Source organism: Aquila chrysaetos, chromosome 6 (genome assembly GCF_900496995.4).
Source record: "Aquila chrysaetos chrysaetos chromosome 6, bAquChr1.4, whole genome shotgun sequence".
NCBI classification, from domain to species: domain Eukaryota; kingdom Metazoa; phylum Chordata; class Aves; order Accipitriformes; family Accipitridae; genus Aquila; species Aquila chrysaetos.
Genome location: NC_044009.1, coordinates 8,698,065 through 8,714,466, shown reverse-complemented (window position 1 = coordinate 8,714,466; position 16,402 = coordinate 8,698,065). Strand labels below are relative to the sequence as shown.

The window sequence follows — 16,402 nt, the reverse complement described above, 5'->3', positions numbered from 1 at the left end:
CCGATTCTCCTCAGCCCCCCCAATTCTTCTCAGCCCCCCTGGATCCCCTCAGCCCCCCCAATTCTCCTCAGACCCAATGTCCCCTCAGCCCCTCCCCCCCAGTTCCCCCCCAGCCCCTCTCTCTGCCTCTGTAGCCCCATAGCCCCCCTCAGGTGTCACCCCCCACTTTGCCCCCCCCAGCCCCTTTGTGGGTCTTTGCAGCCCCCTCGGGGACTCTGCCCCCTCCCCAGTCCTCCCGGTACCTCTTCGGTCCCCTGAGGGTCCCCCCCATTTCCCTGGGGGCTCCCCAGCCCCTCTCAGGGTCTCCCTCCCATCTCAGCGTCTCCCCATCCCCTCTGTGTGTCTCTGCAGCCCCCCAGGGGGTCTCCCCAAACCCCCCAGCTTTGGCAACCCCTTGGGCCTCCCTGTTTGTTTTCTCCTCCCCACATCCCTTTTGGGGATAATCCCTTTTTTTAAAAACATAAATTTATCTCTCTGTTTTTTTATCATTTTATCCATGTGTCCCCCATCTCAGCCCCATGCCCTAAATCAGCAGATACAGCCCACAGGGGAAGGAAATGGGGGGCAAATCCCACCTGGTTCCCCTCCTTCTTCCCCAAGGTCCAGGGGATGATGGTGCTTCTGAGTTTCCAATTTAAAAATAATGAAAAAAAAACCCAAACGGGATTTTTTTCACACTTTCCCAAAATGCTCCATCACAGAGGGTGATGGAGAGGAGGGGGATGCCCTGAACGGGCAGACCCATAATTAACAAATCTGACGATGCCTCCAAGAGAGAGGTGGGGAATGGGGAAGGACCAAGGATGGGACGGGATGGGATGGGATGGGATGGGATGGGATGGGATGGGATGGGATGGGATGAGCTTCCAAGAGGTCCCCACTGAGGTGTGGGCATCCATCTGCAGCTGCCCTGGGTGAGTGGAGGGGCATGAAGAGTCTGGGGAAGGTCCTGGCCAAGGTGATGGTGCTGGGGCAGAGGTGCTGTCACCCTCTCCGCCCAGTGACCTCTCAGGTCTGGCCATGTCCCCTACCCACATCCCCACCGCTTCTTTAGCACCACCAGCAGCTAGCTGGCCTGAGATCCCCCTATCACCCAACATTTCTCCATCTTGGAAGGTCCCCAGATCCATTAATTATCCATGACTTAACCGAGAACCTGAGCCAGCAGCTCGAAAACTCCCCTTTAATCTGATTTTCAGATGTTGACACCTAGCAGTTGCCACTCAACACTGGTGTCACCCCAAAACGGGACACCAGGAGAGACTGGAACATCTTGGAGCTTCCCTGATGTCCCTTAAGCCACCGGTGTTCATCCCCGATACCACCAAGTTCCCCCTTCTTGGGTTTATTTTCATCGGTGCTTTCACTTCTGCCGCAGCGCTGGGGCTTTCGGCTGCTGGGATTTTTTTTTTTCCGTGATTATGAAACCAGTGGTTTTAAACCTCTGCACCATTTTAAGTGATTCTTGACTTCTGAGGGGGTTGTCCAACCCCAAATCTGCAGCGGGAGGACACGGTGTGGGTCACCCCTAAGTTTCGGGGGAGTCCATCAAGGTTTGGTGAACATCTGGGACCGTCCTTGTTGAGACTGGCTAAGATAAGCAACGCTCCGGGCTTTTTTTCCGACCCTACGTTGGGTGGATTTAATCTTGGGTGTGGGAAAGGGGCCCCTTTCCTGGGGAGGTAGTTGGTATGCAGGGATAAAAAAAAAAAAAAATAATAATAATAAAACCGTGCCCGTCTCCATCCTGGGTTGCAAAATGGAGGAAATAAGCACTCGCCTTCCGAAAAAATATGGTTCCAAGACTGGTTTTGCCCCTGGGATAGATCCGACCGCGATTAAAAGGAGGAGAAAGCAGGAGCGGAGGTAAACCACCACCGTAAATTACCGCCGTGGAGGTTTCGGCAAAGCTGCGGGGCTGCTACACCTGTGCGCTCCCCCCTGGAACGGCAGCTCCTTCTCATTTCAGCATCACCGTGAAGCTGGATCCGTCCTGCACAGCGCCAGCGCTTTGTAAATCCCCTCTGGTTGACTCGCTGGAGAAAGGGAGATGTTTATGGAGGGCAACCTGGGATGTCCCAATGGGAAAACGTGGTCCCCGAGGGGCGACGCGGGGCTCCCAGCCAGCTTTTTCAGTGTCCCCAAAGTCTTTGTCCCCGACTGTGGGACACCAGGCAGGAAATCCTTTGGGAAATGCCTCTCCGAAACTCCTCTGTCCCGATCGCCCGCTCGTTTCCTTCGCAAGAAATCCCTCATTTGTGATAAAAAGCTGGTGAAAGCATCCACTGCCTGCCCTGGAGGAGGTTCCACCACGATTGGTGGGCATGCCGGGTGTTGGTAATGCCGGTGTTCCCAGTGCTGCTTGGGCCAGACGGGTGAAAATCCTCATTCCCAGCTTCTCGGGGTTAGCGAACCCATAAAGTGGGTTTTTCACTCCGGATTCACGGCGATCAGGAGGGCCGGGTGCCGAGGTCCTCGCTGACGCTGGCATTAAGCCAGTGGAGGTTTTGGGGTGGGGGCAGAAAGAAGGTGCATGAGTTTCCCTTCTCCCTGCAAATGGGAGGGCTGTTTGGTTCTAATTAGGTAATGAGTTAATTAGGATTAATTAGTTAATGTTTGCAAAGCACTTAGGAGATGAAAAGTGCCAGCGTGGGGCGGCTTTGTGCATCCTCAGTGCTCTTCGTGGAGGGGTTGCGGGGGCTTTGGCTAAACTCCTCTCCCTGCAGCACCCTTAGGAGGGGGATCCTTAAACCAAGCCTAGCCAGGCCTGGCTTAAACCCCGGTGAGCCGATGGGCTCCAGTAACAGGAGGTCTCAAAAGGCAAGGGACGCTCCCGGCGCTCCGCCTTGGCTCTGGCGAGGGGAAAAGCTGTGCCGGGATGGAGGCACGCATACCAAGAGCCAAGCAGGCACGTCGCAGCGTGCCTATCCCGCCGGCAGCGCTGTTTCATCCGGCGGTGGGGGGAAAATTCCAGCACTGCGGATCAGGGGCCTCCCTTCCCGCCAGCATCCTGCCGGCAGAGCCGGCACACGCGGCACACGTGGGAAGGAGCCCGGTTTTCCCTGCCCGGCGGGTGCATCACCACACTTTGCCGAATCACCCAGACCCTTGCCTCATCCTGGCATCCTCCGGCATACCGGAGCCGGGGCAGAGAAGTGGCTGTGTACCCCCCCAAAAAAACTGGGAATCAAGGCACATTGGAACCCCCCGACTGGGGGTCACACCGGGGTTACTGGGAGGTAACAAAGCCAATTTACTAATTAGCCGGGATTAATTTCCCTGTTTGCCCAAACACACCCACCCTGTGGTTTCCCTTCATTGCCTAACGAGCCACCGGAATGAGCGATGGCAATCCCGGCTGACCGCCACGTGGTCCAGGGGGACGATGCTCTTCTGTCGCCCAAATTTCCCAGGGTCTTTTGGCCACATGCTTGGCATACAAATTAAATAATAACCCGTTAATGACCTGGGATGAGACCCCTCCAGCCCTGAATCTGAGCAGGACTGGATTTGGGGTGAAAGGGGGGCTTTTTTGGTTTGTTTTTTTTTTTTTTTTCTCCTCTGGCAAAGCTGGCCCCATCCCTGCTCACCAGCATGGCAAAATTTGATGTAATTTCAGCCGTTCCTCGGTCCCCGGTGAGTTCCAGAGGGGAGACAAAACCTGAATTCCTAATGCACAAAACCAAGCCGAAATAAAACCAATAAAACCAAACCCATGTGGGGGTTTTTGGGGGGCTTTTGGGGGGGGTGTGCTTTTTCCAAGCTTTTTGGGCCTGTCAGGAAGTGGAACAAAGTGAGTGGTTATTCCCTGAAAGGAGGAGAAGGGATGTGGGGGGGGATACCCAGGTTGTGCTGGGGGGGGGGGGGGGGCAGGGGGGTGGAGAAAAGCGAGGTGCCAGCAGCCAGAGCAGGGCAATTCGGCGGCAAAAACCGAAGAGTTTGTTCCCTTTGGCTCCCGGCCCGGCGTTCACGCCGCCTCTGAAATATGCAGCTTAACACCCCCCCCCGGGAATTTTGTGTGTGTGTGTGTCCCCTGCCCCGCCATCACCTCCATTTTCCTGGCCCCAGACCCCTCACGCCCTGTCAGCCGTCCCTTGGGGGGACCCATCCTCTGTCTTGCTTGGTCCTCCAAGGGGGGAGCGAATGGGTCCCCAGGGTTGTTTTTTTTTTGGGGGGGGGAAGCCTTGCCGTGGGGCAGCTGGTGCTGGCAAAGCCCCCCAGTCCCCATAGGTCCCCATAGGTCACCATGACCGAACATCACGGTGACACGGGAGGGGACAGTAGAAACCTGTCACCCAAAACTCCTACTAAGGTGATTTTTTTGGTCAAATTGGTAAAATTTGGGGGGGGAAAGGTGTTTTCTCAGCAATACCTGTGCCAGTGTCACCTGTGGTCCCCACGGGTCCCCCGTTGCTCTGCCAGGGGGTGGGATGGGGGCAGCGCTGGTGGGCACAGAAAGCTGGAGGAGGGGGGTGGACAGATGGACGGACGGAGGTACCCAGCGCTGCGGCCCCTTTAAGCGCCCCCCCCAAAAAACGCCGCCGCGGCCCCTTTAAGAGGCGCCCCCCCAAAAAACGCCGCCGCGGCCCCTTTAAGAGGCCCCCCCCCCGCGGGCGGGCGGTGGTGTGCGCCGGTGGGCCGTGCCGCGCGGGGGACAATGGGGCGGGGGCGGCACCACTGTGGCTGCGGGGGGGGGGGGGGGGGGGGGGGGGGGTGGGCAGGAAGTGCCGGGCGGCCCCGCCCCCTCCTCCTCGCCCACCCCCCGCCCGTCGCGGCGGGGCGCGCTGTGAGGCGGTGGCGGGATCGTTCCCCCCCCGCCCCTTCCCGGGAACCGGGCACCGGCACCGCCGGCGGCTGGGTGAGGGCAGTGGGCGCCGGCGGTTGGGGGACGCAGGGGGCAACCTCGAACCGCGGTCTTGGCGGGGGCCAGTCCCGAACCTGGGTTCTTGGTGGGGCGCGGAGCGGGGGGCGGTCTCGAACCCTGGTCCTGTCGGGAGCGGGGGGGGGCGGGGCGGTCTCCAACCCGGGTGCCCCCGTTGCGGCCTCCCGGTAGCCTCACTCCCGGTCCCCCCCATAATTCAGCCTCACCCCAGGCCCCCCCCATTGCAGCGGCTCCCCTGGGTGTCCCCGTTGCAGCCTCACCCCCGGGCTCCTCCGTATCATCTTCCCCCCTCAGCCCCCCCCCCCCCATTACAGCACCCCGGGTCCCCCATATCAGATTCACCCCCGGTTTCCCCCTATTGCAACCCCATTGTATTGGCCCCCCCCGGGCTCCCCCATATCGCCTTCAGCCCCAATTCCCCCCATTGCAACGCCCCCAGCCCCCCCAATCGCGTCCTGGCCCCCCCCCCATCCCCCCCCATTGCAATGCCCCAGCTCCCCATTGCATCCTGACACCCAATTCCCCTCCACTGCAACCCTCCCAGCCCCCCCGCATTGCTACCTGACCCCCAATTCCCCCCCATTCCATCCCCCTTCCCCAGCCTCCTCATTAGCAGCCTCACACCCAGGCCCCCCATTTTTGCCCCCATCTCCCCCCTGCCCCCAGGATCCCCCTTTACCGTCTGCCCACACCCCCCCCCAGCCTCTCCCCCAGCCCCAAGCCATGGCTTGCAGCCTGAAGGACGAGCTGCTCTGCTCCATCTGCCTGAGCATCTACCAGGACCCAGTGAGCTTCGGCTGCGAGCACTACTTCTGCCGCCGGTGCATCACCGAGCACTGGGTACGTCAGGAACCCCAGGGCACCCGTGACTGCCCCGAGTGTCGCCGAACCTTCACCGAACCCACCCTGGCCCCCAGCCTTAAGCTGGCCAACATCGTGGAGCGTTACAGCGCCTTCCCCTTGGATGCCATCCTGGGTGCCCAACGCAGCCCCTTCCCCTGCAAAGACCACGAGAAGGTCAAGCTCTTCTGCCTCACTGACCGCGCCGTTGTCTGCTTCTTCTGCGATGAGCCCGCCGTGCACGAGCAGCACCAGGTCACCAACGTGGACGATGCTTTCGAGGAGCTGCAGGTGGGTCCATCCCTCCCTCCCTCCCCATGGAGTATCATCCTTCCAGGATCCCCTGCCCTGAGCTGCTCCCCTTGGCTTCTTTGTCCATCTGTCCCCTCTTGTCTTGGTGTTAGCTCCTGTTTGTCTGTCGCTATACCCCTTCTGTCCCTGTCGGGGTCAGCCCTGTGGCTTCCTCCTGTCTGTCTGTCTGTCCATCAATCCACACACACTTCTTCAGCTGCCCCCATGGGATTCCCCCCTCCTCCATCCACATTGGGGTTCCATGAGGACCCCCAAACCAGCCGGCCATGCACCCCCATGGATCTGCTGAGCTGCTCCCCAAGTAGGACCCCCCCCCGCAAGCCATTACCTCCCCCCCAGCTCTGCCCTGGTCAGGACTCTGGTGCCGGCAGGGACCAACTGTGCCCCTGCCACACCCCACCCCTGCACCCCCCTTTCCCACAACCCCTGTAACCCCACGAGCTGGGTTTTGGCAGGAAAGCTGCCTGCTGGGATCCCTTTTTTCCCCAAATCCCCTATTTTATAGGTTGTTTTTTTTTTTTCAGCGGGAGCTGAAGGAGCAGCTCCAGGGGCTGCAGGAGAGTGAGCGTGGTCACACTGAAGCCCTGCACCTCCTCAAACGGCAGCTGGCCGAGACCAAGGTACGAGTGGGGATGTGGCTGTGCCACCCGATAGCACCCCAGCCCCGAGCCTTGCCGACCTGATTTTGGGACCTCCGAAGACCCCAAACCCCACAGTTTCATGGATCTGCCACATTTTTCCCTTTTCCCGTACCCCAAAACCCACTGGCACATTGATGAAGCTGCCCATCAGGCTGCTCAGCCCTCTCTTATTTCCTTCAGGGGTGCTTTTATTTATCGTTTTAATTAATTTTTATTTTATATTTATCTCCTTCTCCTTGCTCAGGGGTTCAACTTTCATCGAGGTTCAATTTTCTCTCCATTCCCACCAGTGACAGGGTTTTTCTTTTAGGTTTTCTGTAGGGATGTGGGGTCAAATATCCATCCTTGGATGCTTGGAGCATCTGGAATTGAGTTAATGGGGCTGTAGGGGTTTATTTTGGGAGTTATGGATTCATGGAGGGGTCAGGGCAGGTTTGGGGGGTCCTGACACCCACCTGCACCCCAAAAGTCCTCAGCTAAGAGCCTGCGGGTGACTATCGGGGAGGCTTTCGAGCGGCTGCACCGGCTGCTGCGGGAGCGGCAGAAGGCGATGCTGGAGGAGCTGGAGGCGGACACGGCGCGGACGCTGACTGACATCGAGCAGAAGATCCAACGCTACAGCCAGCAGCTCCGCAAGGTGCAGGAGGGCAGCCAGATCCTCCAGGAGCGCTTGGCCGAAGCCGACAAACACGTCTTTTTAGCCGGTGTTGCGTCCCTTTCCGAGAGGTGGGTGACACCGGGGTGACAACCTGGTCCTCCACGTCGTCCTCTCCTCTTCTCCAGCATCTCTCCTTCGCAGGCTGAAGGGGAAGATCCACGAGACCAACCTGACCTACGAGGACTTTCCCACCTCCAAATACATGGGGCCACTGCAGTACACCATCTGGAAATCCCTTTTCCAGGATATCCATCCCGGTGAGGGGTGCAGTGATGGGCTGGCTGCGGGGTCGGGGGGGGGTTGCTGGTGAGGGATGGGGATAGGGATGTCACCAGTGAGGAGTGGAGAGGACAGGGACATCACCGGCGAGGAATGGGGATGTGCTGGTGAAGGATGGGGATGCGCTGGTGAAGGATGGAGTGTGCCGGTGAAGGATGGGAATGTGCTGGTGGCATTCTCGGCACCACGGTGGTTGATGCTTGTCCCCTTCCTTGTCCCTGTGTCCCTCCCAGTGCCGGCAGCCCTGACGTTGGACCCTGGCACGGCTCACCACCGCCTCATCCTCTCCGATGACTGCACCATCGTGGCCTACGGCAACCTGCACCCCCAACCGCTGCAGGACTCCCCCAAACGCTTCGACGTGGAGGTCTCGGTCTTGGGTTCAGAGGCGTTCGGCGGCGGGGTCCACTACTGGGAGGTGGTGGTCTCCGAGAAGACCCAGTGGATGATTGGTTTGGCCCACGAAGCTGTCACTCGCAAGGGCAGCATCCAAATTCAACCCAGCCGAGGTTTTTATTGCATCGTCATGCACGATGGTAACCAGTACAGCGCCTGCACCGAGCCCTGGACCCGGCTCAATGTCAAGAGCAAGCTGGAGAAGGTGGGGGTCTTCCTGGACTATGACAAGGGGCTTCTCATCTTCTACAATGCTGACGACATGTCCTGGCTCTACACCTTTCGGGAGAGGTTTCCTGGCAAGCTCTGCTCTTATTTTAGCCCCGGGCAGAGTCACGCCAATGGGAAGAACGTCCAACCCCTCCGGATCAACACCGTTCGCATCTAACAGGGAGGGGGGATTTGACTCCCGGGGTTCGGCGTGTGCCCCATCCCCCCCCCCCCCCCACCCCTGGGTGTTTTCCCGCTGTTTGGTGGAGGTTTCAGCTGATCCTGCCCCAGGAACTGCCCCCGGCGCTGGGCAGGATCTGGCCTTTTTGCCCCCCCGTCCCCCCTTCTCTCTGTCCTGTGCTTCCAGGAGGGTCCCGGTGCTGGGGGGGCGAGGGGGGGTCCGGGCTGCTGCAATAAAAGGATTTGGAGAGAAGGGGCCGGGTAGTGGAGAACCACTGGGCAGAGGGGGTGATGCTGGCATGTGCCATATGGCACCCTGGCATGCTGTGCTGTGCCATATGTGCTGCACTGTGCCATGGTGCGCTCTGGCGTGCCACACTATACGTACTGTGCCATGCCATATTTATGGCACTGTGCCATTGTGCACCATGTGCTGCACCGTACGTACCGTACTGTGCCGTGGTGCACCATGTTGTGGTGTGCTGTGCCATGCTGGATGTACTGGGCCGCGCCATGCCGTTCCATATGTGCTGCACCGTGCCACGGTGCACCGTGGTGTACCATGCTATAGGTTACTGTCCCGTACATACCGTGCCATGCTATACCATGCACCGTACCTCAGTGCACTGTGCCATGCCGTATATACTGCCCCGTGCTGTGGTGCACTGTGCCATACTGGACCGTGCTGTGCCACGCTATACGTAGTGCTCCATGCCGTGGTGCGGCACCGTGCTGTGCCACGCTATACGTAGTGCTCCATGCCGTGGTGCGCCGTGCCATGCCATACTGTGCTGTGCCACGCCGGACGTGGTGCCCGTGCCGTGCCATGGTATACCGTGTGCCATGCTGGCAGAGCCCTGGGGACACTGGGAGGGGTCCATATAGGGGATGCTGCCTGTGTATAGGAGTAGTTCCTGTATAGGGGGTGCTGCCTATGGGGCTGTGCTGTGGGGAGGGGCTGGGCTGTGGGAGGTGTATGTATATAGGGGGGACACGACGTGGAGAGCAGGGCTGTGCTGTAGGGCCCTGCACGTGTGTCAGGCTGTGTTGGGGCTGGGCTGTATAGGGGGTATGATATATAGGGGTTGTCATGTATATAGGGGTGGGCTATACAGGGGATGTGATATATAGGGGTGGGCTGTATAGGGGGTGGGCTGTCCAGGGGCAGGGCTATGTAGGAGGTGGGCTATACGGGGGTATGATATATAGGGGGTGTGATATAGATATATGGGACAGCGGCATAGATCTATAGGGGCAGCGGGGGAATGGGGGGCCCCGCCGCAGCTCCCCTCCCGCCCGCCAGGCGGCGCTGCTGCGACCCGCCGCCCTCTCTACGGTTCCGCTTGGGCGCGCGGCGGCGGTAGCCGGTGCATGCGCGCTGCCCACACCCCCCCCCCCCATCCCCATCCGCGCAGGCGGCACTTTTGCGCATGCGCCGCAGGCCGGGCAGCCGCGCGCCGAGAGGGCGGGGCCCCGCCGCCATCTTGCCCCGGGCACTGCCCCGCCGGTAGCGGGGGGGGGGGGTGTGTGTGTACTGAGGCGAGCCGGGGGCTGGGGGAGGGGGCTATGGGGTACGGGTGGCTGTGGGGGTGGGCTCTGAGACATGGGGGGGCTGTGGGGAGGGAGCGGGGGTTGGGGGGCACGGGTGGCTGTTGGGGGCCTGTGGGACAGGGCTGTCTGTGGGGCTGGAGGGGGCTGTGGTGCGTGGGTGGCTGTGGGGTGTCGTGGGGCCGGTGAAGGGGGGCGCTGTGGGGGCAGATGGGGCAGCTGAGGGGGCTGGGGGCCATGGGGGGTGTTATGGGGAGGAGTCTGTGGGGCTTAGGATGCCTGGGGGGGGGGGGGGTTCTTGTGGGTCTCCGGGTGTCAGTGGGGGGCTCCTGTGGGACCCTAAGTTGGCTGGAGGGCGTTATGGGCCGTGGGGGGGCCGTGGGGCAGGGGTGGAGCAGCAGGCCCAAGGGGGCTGTGGAACCCGGAGTAGGCGTGGGGGCTGTCCGTGGGGCTGAGGGCAGTGAGGAGGAGCAGCGAGGCTGGCTGAAGAGAGGGTGGCCCTGGCATGACCCCCCACTCCCCCTCCCTCCCCTCCAGCCATGGAGCCCAGTGGGGGGGGGGCGGAAGGAGAGGCCGAAGCCCCGGGAGCCAGCGGCTCGCCTGGAGAAGGCCAAGCAGAAATCAGCTCAGCAGGAGCTGAAGCAGAGGCAGCGGGCAGAGGTGAGCGACCCGAGGGGGGGACTACAGCAACACTGGGGCCGAATTCCCCCCCCCATCACCTCTTTCTCCCCACCCGTCCCGCAGATCTACGCCCTCAACCGAGTGATGACAGAGCTGGAGCAGCAGCAGTTTGATTCCTTCTGCAAGCAGATGCAGGCCTCCGGCGAGTGAGGCAGCATGTGCAGCCCCCCCAGACAACCCCAGACCCCCCCATCTGCTGCCCATTCCCTTTTCTAAACTCTTTGTTATTTATTATCAAATAACTGCTTTTTTTTTTTTTTTTTCTAAATAAAATCTGTGATGGTTCCAGCTTTCTCCGGCTCCTGGTCCCTCAGCGGCACCGGTGGTTCCGTCCCAGCCCGGTGCCGGGTGGGAATGGCGTGGGGGAGGCTCTATCGGGGCTGGGTGCCAGAGCAGCTGCGGCTGCCGGCTGCCAGCTCCGGCCCTCCTTGCGCCGAGCAAGACCTTGGCCTGCCGGTTCCCTGCCAAGGGGAGCAGTCCTGCACCCCCAGTGCCTAGATTCAGTCGGTCCCCGAGGCTGTGGGGGTGGGCAGGCGATATGGTGGGGGCCCCATCCAGCTCTTGCAGCTGCTTGCGGCGCAGGAGCCTCCCTGGGGACCCCGAGTGTTTCTCTCCGCCGCTCAGTGCAAGGTTTGACCTTCGCTTCCTTCCTCCACCCACACGCCCTCCGCTTTCCAGCCGCCACTGTCCCGCATCCTCTGGCTTTCCAGAGAGTTTGGATCACAGGCTTCAAATCCCTCTTTCCCCTTCCACCTCCCTCCCACACCCCAGCGAGCGAACACCGAGGGAGGTGGGAAAATAAAACACACTAGAGAGATTATTTCCCTAGAGTGACAGGTAAAATAATAAATACCAAAATGCTGCCAGTGGATCAGGTTTCAAAAACCCTCTGGAGATTTGTTCGTTGGCTTCCTCCCCCGCAGGGAGGGGGTGTCCTCATCTTTGAGGGTGTAAACCTCCCCCTCGTAATAAATTAACGATGCAAGGTGGGAGCAATACCTAAATTTCATGTTCCCCCGCGCAGGGAAGGGTTTGTGGGTCTCCGAACCGGGGTGGTTGTTCTTGGAGCGGGGGACGGGTGTTTGCTCACTCCCCCGCAAGAGGGACAGGGTGCGGGGAGGGTATTTCGGGGCTCCCCTGAAGCAGAGCCTTTCCTACTACTCAATTTCCCTTTTCTTTTCTAAACAGGCTCCCGCTGCAGCTCGGATTCGTTGAGAAGAGTGAAGGGAAATCCCGGTGGAGGAGGCGGCACCCGAGAGTGAGGAGGAGGAGGAGGAGGAAGAGGAAGGCTTTACTAGGCGTTAGGCGAAGGCAGGGGTTAGGCTTTGCAGCTCCAGATGGCGAAGGGGAAGATGATGTAGGACATCGACCAGGCGAGGCAATAGATGGAAGCCACTGCCGGTGGCGCGAAGAGGACGGCTGCCACGCCTGCGGATTAGGAAAAGCCTTTGGGATCTGCTCCTTCCTCCTCTGCCGCCATCTCGGTGGGTTTAATTACCCCCGCCTTGATTTTGTCCCCATCCTTACCTCCAGCGTAAACCAATTTCTTCCAGAGCTGGGACTCCAGCACCTTGTCGTGGGGATAGAAACCCTGATCGACCATGAAGAGGATCATGACGATGGCAGTGACACGCAGCAGGGTGACGTTACCCCCTGTCAGCAAGAAGGTGCCCGCCAGCAGCGAGGAGGCGTAGGGACAGGGCAGCCCCCGGTAAGTGAAGGGGATCCCTGCTGGGTGCCAGACATTTAGCTGAGGGGGGAAATCACCCCCCAAAACCCCCCTAATGTCCCCCAAACCACTCAGCTTACCGCTGGAGAAGAAGCACAGGCGAGCAAATACGGCCATCACATAGGCGATGGCCAGCAGCCCGTCCAGGATGCCCTGCGGCTGCAGCAGCAGAGCTGTGGCCAGCCCAAAGGTGGTGAAGTCGGCGAAATCATCCAGTTTGGCACCTGCGGACAGCAAGCGGGCAGCTGCCAAACGGGTAGGGGGGGAGGGCGAACCTGGCGGTGGGTTCCCGGGGGCGGCGGGACAGACTCACCCAGTGCTGAGCAGGCGTCAAGCTGTCGGGCGACGGCTCCGTCGGCCAGATCAAGCAGAAACCCTACCAGCAGCAGCCAGCACGAGTGGTGGTATTGCCTGAGGAGGATGGAGAGGGCAAAAATGGGGTGACCTGCCCTTTGCACACCCCCCCCCCCCCCCAGTTTCACCCCGTTTCCCCTTTTTCCCCACCTATTGAGGCTGCAGAGGACGGAGGAGAGCCCCGCCACCAAATTGGCCACGGAGAGCCCGTTAGCAGCGTTTTTCCGGATGAACTCCAGGGTCTGACCCTGGCCAGCTCGCTCGCTCAGGAACAGCTTCTTCGTGGACTGGAAAATACCTGCAACCCGCCGAGGCGGCCGGTGAAGGGCAGAACCAACGGCCGCTTCCAACTGGGGAGTTACTTAAACCCTCCCCGAGGTAGCAGGTCAGTGCTGGGGAGGGGGGGACAAAGCCCCGCAGCACCCCCCCCTTCCAGCGCTGGAAGGGGGCTGGAGGAGATTTTGGGGGGTGCTGCTGATGGCAGGAGCCTTGCTGGCTGTTCCCCTCCTCAAACCAAAACCCCCAAAAGCCTTTTAGCAAGCGGTGGGATATTTTGGGGGGTGTTTTGGTTTGGGGTTTTTTTGCAAGCCCTGCCTCTTATCTACCCGCCGGAGGTGAAAATAAAACCAATAAAAGAATCACAAAAATTTAAAAAAAAGAAGAAAAATAAATCCAAACCCAAGCTTAGACTAAAAGCCAACCCCGGTTTTAAGCTCTATTGATCTTATATACCTATAGGGCTAAGCTTTAGAGAAAGAGTTTAAGGGTCATGTCCTACTAGTGGGCTTTGCACCCTGCCTTTGCCGTGGTCCCAAAGCCAGGCAAGCTGGTGAGATCCTTCATCTGAAAGAAAACAGCACGTCAGAGCAAAACAAAAGCCACCCCCTCCCTTGCCCACCCCCCCTTTACCCGCTCCCGGCTGAGCCTGGGCCAACTCATCACCGTCGCGGCATCGAAATGCCGCCGAAAACAGTTCCCGAGGTGTAAAAAATAAAATTAAAAAAACGCCCTCGGTTGTGAGGAATTAAAATATGTTCCTGGTTTTGGGAATCCCGCCGGGGTCGGTGGCTCCGCGTGCCGGTGGTGGGACGGATGCGGCCACCGCCGGTGACCTTTGGACACCGCGCCCCGAGCCGCTGGTACGGGCTGAGCCGGGTGGGTGGGGATGGAAAAACTCCCCCCGATCTGCCGGGATGGTCACTCCGCCACCTTGGACTTTATCGGATCTGGTGATTTTTGGGGGTCTGAGCACATGCCTGGTGCCGTCCCCCCCTTTTTTATCCTTGGTTGGGGCTAATCTGGTGGGTTTTGGGGCCTCCAAAGGGAAAAAGGGGCAAAACCCAGTGATTTTGCGGCTTGCTGTCACCATCCCTACCCTTCCCCAGCGCTGGGCAGGATCAGGCCCCCAGGGAGGGTTACCGGTGCCACTGCTACACTGGATCTGGGCACTGGTGAGCATCACAATCCCCAGGCATCGCCACGGTGCCCAAACTTGCCCGATCTTGGCGTTTCTAGCCCTGAAAGCAAAGGGCTGGGGCAGGAGGGACCTCCTCAGCTCCATGCCGCTGCCCGTGCATTTTATTACTATGTCTGGGGGGAAAAAAGGCAGTTTTGATTCTCCCCAGGTGACCCCATCTGTGTTACGGGGGGCTTGTGCCCCCCAGGGGAGTGTCACCCTGCCAAGGCCGAGGGGAAAAGGGGGTTCAGCTGGAGGAGGTGCAGAATTAACCTCTTTTTGGGTGGCTGCTTTATTGTTTTTAGGCTTTTCTGCCCCAATTCACAGGGCTGAGCAAGCGGCGCTCGGCCGATGACCCTTATTTTTCCGCTAAACCCCCCCAAAACGGCGATTTTGGTGGGGGGGAGGGGGTTAGATGCCTTGTGAAGGGGCCAAGCGGTATCGGGGCGTCAAGCTGGCACTTACCGACCGGTGGTGACACCATCCACATGACTGCGGCAGCGGTGGCGGTGACGCCCCGGCGAGGGGAAACTGAGGCAGGGGCAGTTCAGCGGGCGCTCGCCCGGCGCGGCGGTGACGCCGCGTTATATAAGGAAAGGCTTCGCCGGCTGAGTCACCCCGCCGGGGGTGGGTCCGGCCAGAGGACACGGGGGTTTTCAGAGGCGGCTGGCACCACCGGCGAGGGAGGAGCTGCCCCGGGAGGGGGGCCAGGGGGCCATGCCAGCCTCGCGGCACCCGTGCCAGCCTCGCAGCACCCGTGCCAGGCTCACAGCACTGGTGCCAGGCTCATAGCACCCGTGCCAGGCTTGCACCACCCCTACCAGGCTTGCAATACCCATTCCAGATGTGGGCCACCCATGCCACACTCACAGCACCCAAGCCAAGCTTGCGCCACCCATGCCAGGCTTGCAGCACCCAAGCCAAGCTTGCGCCACCCATGCCAGGCTCACAGCACCCATGCCAGGCTTGCAGCACCCAAGCCAAGCTTGCACCACCAGTGCCAGGCTTGCAGCACCCATGCCAGGCTTACACCACCCATGCCAGGCTTGCAGCACCCAAGCCAAGCTCACACCACCAATGCCAGGCTTGCAGCACCCATGCCAGGCTTACACCACCAATGCCAGGCTTGCAGCACCCATGCCAGGCTTGCAGCACCCAAGCCAAGCTTGCACCACCAATGCCAGGCTTGCAGCACCCATGCCAGGCTTACACCACCGATGCCAGGCTTGCAGCACCCATGCCAGGCTTGCAGCACCCATGCCAGGCTTACGCTGCCGATGCCAAGCTCGCACCACCCAAGCCAAGCTTGCAGCACCCATGCCAGGCTTACACCGCTGATGTCAGGCTTGCAGCACCCATGCCAGGCTTGTAGTAACCATACCATGCTTGCAGCACCCATGCCATGCTCATGGGACCCATACCAGGCTTGTACCACCCCTATCCGGCTCACAGTACCCATGCCAGCCTGGTAGCAACCGTAACAGACTCGCAGCACCCGTACCGTGCTTTGCAGCACCCCTGCCATGCTTTATGTCACCTACACCAGGCTCAGAGCACCAATACCATGCTTGTAGCACCCACGTCAGCCCCTGGCACCCCAGCACTGCTGCGCTCCTGCCCCCGGCTGCCACCGCAGGGCATTTGCAACCGACGGGCAGCACGACCCCATGCTGTGTCACCGCCAATTCACGCCGCCAGCGGGGGTCACGGCCGGTACCGATAAGAAACAGCCGGCTCAGCTGGGTGCCACTGGGTTAGGTCACCCCTGTCCCCACCCCAGGGCCTCCAGCAGGCGGCACCCGCTTGTGCAAGGGTGTCACGAGTTGGGGCGACCTCAGCCCCCTTCTTCGAGCAAAGGGCCCACGATAGCGGCAGGGCCGCAACGTGCCGGGGCGGCACTGGCGGACAATGGTGGCAATGCCGGGCCACGGCGGGGAGAGCAAAGGTCCCCCGGGACACAGTGACAAGGGGCCAATAAAACTTATACAGCCCTGGCGCCGGAATTTTCCACCCAGATCCCCGGGGGAACCGGGGGGTGCTTGTAACACCCATCACCGTGGGGTGCCTGGGTGGGGTTGGGGGACCTGGGGTGCTCCGGCTGGGGGGTCCCAGGGGTGCTGGCCGCGGCGGGGTCGCCGGTGAAAGGGTTCTTTGTTCGCTGGTCACGCGCCGGTGGCGGTGGTTGCGAAGCGACGGCCGGGCCGGGAGGGCAGGAGACGGCGGGAGAGAGGCTGCA

At 60.6% G+C, this 16,402-nt stretch overlaps 3 protein-coding genes and 1 long non-coding RNA gene across 9 annotated transcripts; 3 read left to right on the top strand and 1 right to left on the bottom strand.

The window, feature by feature from the left end:
• Window positions 1-4,697: 4,697 nt before the first annotated feature.
• LOC115343096 (E3 ubiquitin-protein ligase TRIM62) lies at window positions 4,698-10,913 on the top strand. Of its 2 annotated transcripts, XR_005932720.1 has the most exons (7): window positions 5,568-6,013; window positions 6,559-6,654; window positions 7,145-7,401; window positions 7,475-7,590; window positions 7,846-9,905; window positions 10,484-10,606; window positions 10,691-10,913. XR_005932720.1 is itself a non-coding variant. In XM_030018619.2 (6 exons), the coding sequence occupies exons 2-6, from the start codon at window positions 5,606-5,608 to the stop codon at window positions 8,394-8,396; spliced, it is 1,428 nt and encodes a 475-aa protein (XP_029874479.1). In that variant the 5' UTR covers window positions 4,698-4,858; window positions 5,585-5,605; the 3' UTR covers window positions 8,397-8,644. The 2 variants fall into 2 exon arrangements, 1 of the variants encoding a protein (XP_029874479.1); XM_030018619.2 differs by lacking the exons at window positions 10,484-10,606; window positions 10,691-10,913 and adding an exon at window positions 4,698-4,858 and having other exon boundaries at window positions 5,585-6,013; window positions 7,846-8,644.
• On the top strand, window positions 9,770-10,913 carry LOC115343098 (small vasohibin binding protein). Of its 3 annotated transcripts, none has more exons than XM_030018623.2 (3): window positions 9,770-9,901; window positions 10,484-10,606; window positions 10,691-10,913. In XM_030018623.2, exons 1-3 carry the CDS (start codon window positions 9,770-9,772, stop codon window positions 10,775-10,777), a joined length of 342 nt encoding a protein of 113 aa, XP_029874483.1. In that variant the 3' UTR covers window positions 10,778-10,913. The 3 variants fall into 3 exon arrangements, with proteins under 3 accessions (XP_029874483.1, XP_029874485.1, XP_029874484.1); XM_030018625.2 differs by lacking the exon at window positions 9,770-9,901 and adding an exon at window positions 10,292-10,384 and having other exon boundaries at window positions 10,424-10,606; XM_030018624.2 differs by lacking the exon at window positions 9,770-9,901 and having other exon boundaries at window positions 10,292-10,606.
• Window positions 10,914-11,136: 223 nt separating this feature from the next.
• Window positions 11,137-13,719, top strand: LOC115343099. The gene is made up of 3 exons (XR_003924002.2): window positions 11,137-11,464; window positions 11,816-12,338; window positions 12,869-13,719. It is a non-coding gene; the product is annotated as an uncharacterized LOC115343099 (long non-coding RNA).
• Window positions 11,903-14,783, bottom strand: TMEM269 (transmembrane protein 269). 3 transcript variants are annotated; one of them, XM_030018620.2, is made up of 6 exons: window positions 14,632-14,783; window positions 12,861-13,008; window positions 12,670-12,767; window positions 12,437-12,580; window positions 12,155-12,358; window positions 11,903-12,055 (listed from the first exon to the last, which is right to left on the bottom strand). In XM_030018620.2, exons 1-6 carry the CDS (start codon window positions 14,654-14,656, stop codon window positions 11,946-11,948), a joined length of 729 nt encoding a protein of 242 aa, XP_029874480.1. In that variant the 5' UTR covers window positions 14,657-14,783; the 3' UTR covers window positions 11,903-11,945. The 3 variants fall into 3 exon arrangements, with proteins under 3 accessions (XP_029874480.1, XP_029874482.1, XP_029874481.1); XM_030018622.2 differs by having other exon boundaries at window positions 12,155-12,280; window positions 14,632-14,782; XM_030018621.2 differs by having other exon boundaries at window positions 12,155-12,355; window positions 14,632-14,780.
• Between the last annotated feature and the right edge of the window lie 1,619 nt (window positions 14,784-16,402).

What these genes read in the sequence shown, in the direction of transcription:
- LOC115343096 (XM_030018619.2), top strand. Translation starts at nt 5,606, where the DNA reads ATGGCTTGCAGCCTGAAGGACGAGCTGCTCTGCTCCATCTGCCTGAGC. An exon ending in GTTGCGTCCCTTTCCGAGAG is followed by an intron (nt 7,402 to 7,474) that starts GTGGGTGACACC and finishes TCTCCTTCGCAG; the next exon opens with GCTGAAGGGGAAGATCCACG. An exon ending in TTTCCAGGATATCCATCCCG is followed by an intron (nt 7,591 to 7,845) that starts GTGAGGGGTGCA and finishes TGTCCCTCCCAG; the next exon opens with TGCCGGCAGCCCTGACGTTG.
- LOC115343098 (XM_030018624.2), top strand. Translation starts at nt 10,307, where the DNA reads ATGGGCCGTGGGGGGGCCGTGGGGCAGGGGTGGAGCAGCAGGCCCAAG. An exon ending in AGCAGAGGCAGCGGGCAGAG is followed by an intron (nt 10,607 to 10,690) that starts GTGAGCGACCCG and finishes CCCGTCCCGCAG; the next exon opens with ATCTACGCCCTCAACCGAGT.
- TMEM269 (XM_030018620.2), bottom strand. Translation starts at nt 14,656, where the DNA reads ATGTGGATGGTGTCACCACCGGTCG. An exon ending in CCTGTGCTTCTTCTCCAGCG is followed by an intron (nt 12,359 to 12,436) that starts GTAAGCTGAGTG and finishes TCTGGCACCCAG; the next exon opens with CAGGGATCCCCTTCACTTAC. An exon ending in GAAATTGGTTTACGCTGGAG is followed by an intron (nt 12,056 to 12,154) that starts GTAAGGATGGGG and finishes CCTAATCCGCAG; the next exon opens with GCGTGGCAGCCGTCCTCTTC.